The sequence below is a fragment of the Vigna unguiculata genome, chromosome 2 (genome assembly GCF_037176805.1).
Source record: "Vigna unguiculata cultivar grain cowpea cultivar isolate G323 ecotype 2 chromosome 2, ASM3717680v1, whole genome shotgun sequence".
Classification (NCBI taxonomy): domain Eukaryota; kingdom Viridiplantae; phylum Streptophyta; class Magnoliopsida; order Fabales; family Fabaceae; genus Vigna; species Vigna unguiculata.
In genome coordinates, this window is record NC_140793.1 from 35,818,620 (window position 1) to 35,827,971 (window position 9,352).

The 9,352-nt window shown below is 26.0% G+C and overlaps 2 protein-coding genes across 2 annotated transcripts; one reads left to right on the plus strand and one right to left on the minus strand.

The window, feature by feature from the left end:
* The first annotated feature begins 835 nt into the window (after positions 1-835).
* Positions 836-1,452, plus strand: LOC114174644 (uncharacterized). The gene has a single exon (XM_085669712.1). The coding sequence runs from the start codon at positions 907-909 to the stop codon at positions 1,258-1,260; it is 354 nt and encodes a 117-aa protein (XP_085525838.1). The 5' UTR covers positions 836-906; the 3' UTR covers positions 1,261-1,452.
* Positions 1,453-5,014: 3,562 nt separating this feature from the next.
* On the minus strand, positions 5,015-5,670 carry LOC146888531 (uncharacterized). The gene has a single exon (XM_085669708.1). The coding sequence runs from the start codon at positions 5,543-5,545 to the stop codon at positions 5,261-5,263; it is 285 nt and encodes a 94-aa protein (XP_085525834.1). The 5' UTR covers positions 5,546-5,670; the 3' UTR covers positions 5,015-5,260.
* Between the last annotated feature and the right edge of the window lie 3,682 nt (positions 5,671-9,352).

Consider the following 9,352-nt stretch of genomic DNA (forward strand, 5'->3'; position numbering starts at 1 on the left):
TTCGCATTGACGCCAAAAATTTCAGAAAACAAGTCATTTTTCGTTAATGTAACTCTCTTTCCAGTTTATTTAGTCTCACTCAAAATTTTCTTACACGTTAATCACCTTCGCTAATTTAGTTAATGAAAAATTCATTAACCACACTGTTGTTACATTATTTATTACCAAAAGATTGAAAAATTATATTTCGAAAACAAAAATGCGACCTGGATCATGACCTCTCAAACCGACCAATATTCTCACTTCCGCTTTGTCCAAAATATATAAGTTAAATTATTAATTAATTTAATTAAAAATTATAGAATTCTTAATTTTTTAATTTATATAAATTATAATAATATTATAACTTTTATATTTTTATTTTCATCTTTTATTTTTTGATGTGATTTAGTGTGAATCATTAATTAATAATTATTATATTTTTTCTTCAAAAAATATACATCAAAAAATAAAAAATGAGAATAAAAAAAAAGTTAAAGTATATTTTCCTCGTATAAACCTAGGTTCTGAAACCCACGATCATATCTCTTAAGCCACAAATTTTATGCAAACTATTTTTCAACTCGTTTTTTCTCAAATTAAATGCACCACAGGCCAACAAGATGAGTCAACTCACCGTCACCCTTATTCTTCCAACTGTGGCTATTAATAAAAAAATAAATTAATTTGAATATTTGTTTAAAAAGTATTGAAATAAAATTGATTTAAAAAAATGATGAAAAAGTTTAATTCACACGTAACGAAAATAAAGAAATTATAATATTATTGAATCACACATTAAATTCATTAATTTATTTCAATTGTTCCACGAAAGTACCTATAAATTAACCCAGTCTTATACTCCTCTCAGTAGCCAACTTCCTTCTCTCTCTCTCTCTCTCTGCTACCACTTATCACATCGTAAACATGATGCACACCATGTTCACGTTTCTCAGTAGAAAAGTAGAACAAAAACTCAAAGACACAGAAGCAGTGTACAGAGATGAGTTGATTAACAGAAAGAAATCTTCAGAGTCGAGCAAGAAAGTGAAGAAAAGTGTCCGTTTTGCAGATTCAGAACCTTCCATTTTTGGAGAACAGAAAAAGGAGAAAGGAAAAGAAACGATTAGAGTGAAGGTAAAGATGACAAAGGAAGAAGCTGCACGGTTGCTGTCAAAATGCAAAGAAGGAGGAGTTCTCGAGTTCAAGGATGTTGCACGTGAGCTCGTAACTCTGCCATTAAACCGAGTTAGGGTTGTGTCTTCTTTACATCAACCATAATTGCTCTCATTATATCTATGTATGTGTGTTTAGGAAGATTCTGTTAAATTCTGAAGTTTATAGTGCTATGTGAAAACCCTATGAGATGTTATGCAGAAAATTCATACATCAAAGTTTTGTTAGCTTTATCTTTCTGTACAGATTACTGATATTGTAATAGTAAGATTTTAGTGGTTTTGGTTTGGTTGTTTATATGAACTTTTCTTGTATTTTTGTAAAATTAGTTCTTATTTTAAAACTATTCTAGCTCTAGTTTTGTGTAGTTTCTGGCTTCATTTATGTTTTTCTCTTCTTTTATTTTTCTTTATTGAGAAAATCTCATAGTTTATTCTTTCAAATACTCTGCTTTGTTATGGTTTTAGATATCTGAATTTGTGAGTTAAATATGTTTTTGTCCCTTAATTTTTAGTGAATTTTATAATTTGTCTATTTTGAAATTTTGGATTAATTTAGTGTTTCATCTTTCGAAATACATGAACTACGTCTTTTTGATCAAATTTTGTTAAGTTTATTTGACATTTCAAACCGTGTTTCATGATAGTATTTAACTTAACATTAAAATAAAAATATGTCAAACAATATAAACAATTCAAATACAATTTTGAAATGAAAATGCGTACGAAACATCAAATAAATCTAATAAAATTTGATTAAAAATATTAAATTCACGTATTTCGAAAAATGAAAGATTAAATTTATCTAAATTTTCAAAATTAATTAATTTTAAAATTTATTAAAAATTAAAAAACAAAAATATATTTAACCCTAAATTAAGGAAAAAAAAAACATATTTAATCCTAAATTTTTTAACATTAAGATAAGTTTTCAACATTGCATAACACTTTCTTGAATTTCTGCAACTTTTTAGTTTGACTAAAGCGTTAGCAAATTTACCTTCACGAAAAGTAACACAAACTTGCGTTGACTTGACATCTGTGAACAATGATAAACGGACACCTCATTCACAGAATATTTGGATAACCTATAAATTCGGTGAGATTTTGGGAGAAAAATATTGTTTCACACTATTAAAATACAAAAAAAAAGTTAATTTTTATATTTGTAAAGAAAAAATAATAATAAAAATGTTAAGTGTAACAATTTTTTAATTAGATCCCATAATAACAATTTGAATGAGGATGAAGGAAGTTGTTTTATGGATCCTTTTCGTAGAAATAGAAGAAAAAAAAAAGTATGAAGTTTTAATTGATGAGCCGTGTGATGTGTGTGTTGGTCCTATCATTAATGGACACTGCTAAAAATTCAGCCACCCATATAACGTGTTAGTTCAGAGTTATTATTATTAGCATTTATTACGTTTCAATTTCTAATCACCCACATCACTAAATGTTCACGCTTTTATTGTTTGGAAGAGAACAGGTGGATTAGATGCAGAGGATATATTAATTAGAATTCTCTATTTTTATTTTTATTTTTTTATATATGAAAAGGACAACCGTGTTGAAAATTATGTCTAAAACATTATTGCTGCACACCATAAAATAATATTTAAGAAAATAATAATAATAATAGTGACAGTAATAAGACACCATTAAGAAATATATGTATATATTATGGCTACTAAAAAAGAAATTGGTCAGACATGATAAGGTTTTGTAGAGAAGAGTTTAATGTATTTAAAAAGTTTAAGGCTTTTAAGGCCCATATCAATTCTGTTGATCTTGCTGAAGCCTTTTTTTTTTTTAGAAAAAAAACCTAGTTGGATCTGTTAATTATTTCACTTAAAAACCGTATTTGTATTAAGATAATAATATTATAACTTTTTTTTTTCGTCTTTTATTTTTTGACGTAATTTAATATGATAGTATAAATCATTAATTAGTATATCATTATTTTTTTAAATAAATAATTACTCACACTAAACTAAATCAAATAATAAATGATAAAAATTAAAAAATAAAAGTCATAATATCATTTTCTTATGGGTTAAATATGTTTTTGGTCCCTCAAGTTTTAGTGAATTTTGGAATTAGTCCTTCTTTGAAACTTTATACCAATTTAGTCCTTCATCTTTATAAATGCGTGGATTTAGTCCTTCTTACCAAATTTTGTTAAGTTTATTTGATATTTTAAACGCATTTTATGATAATATTTGAGTTAACGTTAAAGCGAAAATGTATTAAACAATATAAACAATTCAAATACTATCATGAAATGCGCTTGAAACGTCAGATAAACTTAACCAAATTTGGTTAAAAGGACTAAATTCATGCATTTTTTAAAGATGAAGGACTAAATTGGTATAAAGTTTCGAAGAGGGACTAATTCCAAATTTCACTGAAACTTGAAGGACCAAAAACATATTTAACCCTTTTCTTATATTAAAAAGACATCACAAATATATTATAATAGGATATATCACAATAAGTTCAAAATAATAAAGAATCATCGTCATATTATGAGGTTTCAGATAATAAAATGACAGTTCTATCGTTAATGAAAAAGTTAAATAATAAAAATTTAATTAAAAAATAAAAATTTAAATATTCAAGAAATTTATATATTAAATTTTGAATAATATGTATCGTGAGGAAAGTTATGGAAATCAATATATTAAAAGAAATATATATCTTTCCATAGTTACTAATGGTATTTAAATTTAAAGTTATGAAAAATTTAGTTCGAGTAATTCTTGATGATCTTATTAAAAATTCAAATTATTTTTTTATTTTTAAATTTTTGTCCTTAAATAGTAAAAAAACATAAAAGAAATTGATATGTTCTAATTTTATTTTTTAATAATAAGAAAAGTAATCACAAAATAAATAGTTTATTATTTATATTATTAATTAGTGATAAAATATTCTATATAAATACAATTATACGTGTATGAACTTGAAAAATTATATTTTTGAATAAAATTCTACCATAAAATCATAAATGGAAAGTTGAAAAAACGCATTAGTGACAGCTATTATATCTTATCAGCAAAAATACAAGCATTATCATATTTGTATTTTTTAATATTCATAAAAATATGAATTAAGATAAATAATATTTACTTACAAAATATATATAATAAATTTTAAAATAATTATTAAAAAAAAGTTTTTTAGAATAATGGTCAAAATAAAAGAAATAAAAAAATGGTTAAACATTAATTATAAAATAATTAATTTTTAAAATAATAATTAAGGATAAAGTTAAAAAATAGAAGTAGACACAAAAGAAAGAATTCTCTTTATATATTATTATAGATTATAGATACAACTATCTAACAATCATAAATTATATTATTTTATTCCAAAATTCAAGTTGTTTATATTTAAATTTAACAATATTTTATTATTAAAAAAATTGTGAAATAGATATAAGAGAAAGAGATAGATCTCAAATGATAATTTTGGAAAATAAACTGCTAGCCATTATTCTTAGAATCCATACTTTTATCCTTTTTTTAAAAATATAAGGTAAAATCAATGGTGTCATCCTGGAATAAAACCTCTCTGATCTCTGGTTCAGTTTCATTATTTAATTAATATTTAAGAAATTTAATTTTGTGATTATTAAGACAAAACCACAAAAATTAACTCAAAAATAGTTATTCATAAAATTTTTAATTCAAAATCTTAAAACATAAAGATTCACACCACTCTCGAATCTGGATTTTCTATTGTGTCTTCATAATACACGGATTACTATTAATTTTGACGTTTTAAAATATATTAAAAATATATTAAAAATATTTATACACTATATTTTTAATGCTCACCTGAGTACAACAGCCAAAAAGTCAATAAAAAATTAACCCTCCTCCAAAATCTTAAAACATTAAACTTACGAGATTACATTTATATATGATACTAAACTTTCTCACTTTCATCTAACACCGCAATGAACACACCATCTGCCATAAATCTACCATAGTATTAAAGTGGTGAAAGAAAAACAAAAGAAAATCCTGAGTCGACGATGTTTGAGTATTCTAAAACAATGGAAAAAGAAAAGAAGAGAATTTACAGAGAAAGTTGTGGTGTGGCTAAGTGTAAGAAAAAGATGATGCGATTTCAAGCATTTCAGGAGCTTCCATGATGCTATCCAAGGAAGGTTTCCACCCTTCAACTTTCTCTTCTCTCCCTCTTTCTATCTCTGCCACCATTTCCTCCAATCTCATTCCTTTCTCTTCCTTCAGTTTCAGTATCAGCCATTTCAGCTCCTCCTTCGTCACCACAACTTTCATGCTCACACCATTCTTCTCTTCGCCGATTCTTCTTCCTCTTTCTTTCTCTGCATGATCTTGTTCTGTCTCCATGCAGTTCCCCATGATTCTCCAACTCTTGCTTTGATTTTCAATCTGAATTAGGTATTTAACAAAGTAAGAAAATCTGGTTCACGGATTCTCAGAGAATAGGGTTCACGGATTTTTTGTAGACACTACTAGACTCTTGGGAAAACGTTTATTTATATGCATATTCTTCTGCTTTTTGTTTTTCTGATACAGTGACGCGTTACGTTATTTAATTGGAGTTAAATTAATAGTTTTGTCTCTCTTTTAATATATTATTATTGTTATTATCATTATTATTATCATCGGTGTTTTCCCATTTGTCAAAGTTTCTTTTCAGAAAACGTAACACTTGTTAAACAAAATGTAACTAAATAAACTCAATAATTGGGGCTGCTGGCGGTGACCTTGACATTTGAATTATTTATTTGTCTGCAAAACCAGTTTGTGGGAAGAAGGTTAATTTTCTCTCTCTGCACATTCCTGTACAAATGAGAATTTGTTTCTGACGAATTTGATTCTTTTTTATTTTATTTTTCTCTGAATTTAAATTTTCTGTTAAAAAAATTTGAATTCGTTATTTGTTTTAATGTGTTTCTGTATAATTACCATTGATTTTTTATATTTTAAAATATTTTAAAAAAATATTTAAAATATTAATACAATATAATTTTAGTATAATTTTAATATTCGGCATAGAGCAATACCTAAAAAATTAATAAAAGACCTGAGCTCTTTTGTGTCATTGTTAATAACACTAAATTATTATAACATGTTAATTTCGTATTAATTTGATGAATTTATTAGAAATTACTATTTTGAATAAATGTTAATAATTTCAGAGTTTGAATTTATTAGAAATTGAACTTATGAGATAAAAGGTTATTTTATGTAGATATTAATCATATGAATTAATTAGTGAAAAATCCAATAAATACAAAATCTGTATACTTATCAATTAATAATTAATCTGAAATTTGTTCTGTTTTTCCTATTGGTTATCTATTAATAAGGCATGATTTACGTGTTCTCTCTTGAAATCTCTTTCAACTAAATATTATTACTTGTCTTCAGTCATACCCACCTGCAGTCAATGACAAACACCAAATTTTTTCTAATTACAGTTATGCTGCCAAAAAACACTATTTTACTCAATGGTTGAATTGAAAAAAAATATGATGATTCCACACTTTCTGAATTTTAAATGGGTAAAAAAGATTGAAGTTATGGTCATTTTGGTTGTGAAAAAGGTAAAAAAAAAATTAAATCTGAAATAAAATAAAAAAAATTGGATGAAATTGTCTTAAACCTTATGATTTGTTAATTTCATGTATTTTGTTATAATAATGTGCTTAAACTTTTACTTGTTTGATGACAGGAGAAAAACAAAAAGATGGGCAAATGACAGGTGTAAGGTTTAGGTGAGACGTGACAAGTGTAGTTTAATAATATATTTGATGAAAATAGTAATAAACTATAGAAACACATGCACACAATCCTATTCCTGACGCGGATAGGATCCACAAAACCTACTCTTGTCTCTCTCTGCCTTAAAATGTTTCGTTGACAAAGTTTATGTTCGTGTTGGAATCAGCCAATGGCCAAATCTGAACCAGAGATTTTTAGGTTACCCCACCTCAAAATCTCAACACAGAAATTGAACTTAATCACCCAGGTATCATAATATTGCACCAAGACAAAAATGACATAACAATTAAATGGTAATTCACATGAATAATTTTAAAGTTAATTACAAATGTACTGGTATTGTGTTTTCCCATCATACGAGATTATTATCTGTATGGTTGGAAATGGTCCATAATGTTAGGACTTCATGTATAAATTTAAGTTTCGTACAGAATAAAAAATCAAAAGTAAACACTTTATAATGAATAAGATTTTAAGTAAGGTGAGCTCTTAAGATTTTGAGTTAAAATTATTTATAAATTTTTTATGTAAATTTGCCTATGGTTTTATTTGTTGTTAAATTTTTTCAATAAATTAAAAAATTCATTCAATAAAACACAGAGATTAACAAAAATATTTGTATAATCTTCAAAATGTAAGATGGAGATCTATTCAACAACCAATATTTATATATTAAAACTTCTTTTAAATCGAATTAGTCAATAATTTAATTATATTGTCATCTAATATAAAAGTGAATCTAATTCGTGTATATATATATATATATATATATATATATATATATATATATATATATATATATATATATATATATATATATATATATATATATATATATATATATATATATATATATATATATATATATATATATATAAACTTCTTTTAAATCGAATTAGTCAATAATTTAATTATATTGTCATCTAATATAAAAGTGAATCTAATTCGTATATATATATATATATAAATAAAGTAATAATTAAATAAAACTTGTTGTTTAGTTTTATAATGATTTACAAATTTATGAGTGTTTAGAAAAGTTATTGTAGCCATATCTAAATTATGTTAACAAAACAAAAAAATAATGTCTTTTGTCTAATACGTATTGAACACAAGGACACATGATTTGTGAGGCTAAACATGAAAATTTCTTATATATCAAAAGTTTTTATGAAGTTCATTGAAGAGGCGGTGTAAAGTTGAAGTTCAAAAATGCACGGTTCAGCATCGTTTAAAGTATTTGAGAGGGTTTTGTAGTGAATGTGCGTTTCAGACTGGAAGCCGTACACGCATTTTGTTATTTATCCAAGTGTGAGGAGGTAAAGTTTTGTCTTAATTTGTTTTTTTTGGTCAAATGTGAGATATTAAGAAAATTTAATTTAAAAATGTTATGATTAAAAAGTGAATTTAATAAGTATTTATGGTTCGGCACCGTCTTAAGGGAAGGTCCAGCTCAGTATGTTATTGTGCCAAACGGACTACATAGCTAGGTGGCCTCATTGATGACCCACGAAATTCAATTTTCAATTCTTGCTGGAGATCTGTTGTTGTAGTTGTTGTTCACATGGGTTAGAGAAAGAGTGATTTGACTATGCTATGTTTGAAAGAAAAGAAATTTTCTTAACTATTTAATAAAATTTAAAAGAGAAAAGGGGAAATATAAAGAAGATGCAGTATTACAGAATTGGCTGGCAAATTGATCATTGGTTTGCGAGTAGAATGCGTGTATATACTCAGGTTTATAAGCTGTGCGTATGAGCATCCGCCACAACACATAACGATTGTGATTGAATATTCTTCCTTAGCAAATGATAAGTTGAATCTTGTTAAAACTTTTCAACACTCAAGTTTTGTCGTTTGATTGTTGTCGGAATCCTAAGATCGATGGTTGCTGTGATGCACAACACAACAGAGAGTGGGTGAGGAAAGAAAAGAAAATCACAGAGAGCAAAATTTATATTTGTTCCAATATTCAAAGGAAACATTTGCCAAACTTTCTGATCTGAACAAGTGAATTTATAATTGATTGGAATTTAATTGCTTACAATTAGGTTTCTCTACATTTAAACACGAAGTAAATGTATTCCTAGAATCTGACATTTTTTACAAGTTCTTGTTACTGGATCACCTACATCTATCCATGCATCAAATCTGTTTTACAAAATTGAATTAAACTTTTTAAGATTAAATTCTTACATAATATCCACGCACTCAATACCAAAATTACTAAACTGGAGCATAACCAAATGAGTGGTCCAATACTAGAGACAAATTTGATAGTATATTAAAATGTAGACTTTGAAATGTTATTCAATCGAATCGTGCAGAATCATGTCAAATCGATAATCAATGTCATGTCCACATAAAAAAGCTTCTGGCTCTAGAATTCACAACTGTCTATGAAATAGTTCATAACAA

Excerpts from the sequence above, each read along its gene's own strand:
- LOC146888531 (XM_085669708.1), bottom strand. The coding sequence starts at position 5,545 with ATGGGGAACTGCATGGAGACAGAACAAGATCATGCAGAGAAAGAAAGA.
- LOC114174644 (XM_085669712.1), top strand. The coding sequence starts at position 907 with ATGATGCACACCATGTTCACGTTTCTCAGTAGAAAAGTAGAACAAAAA.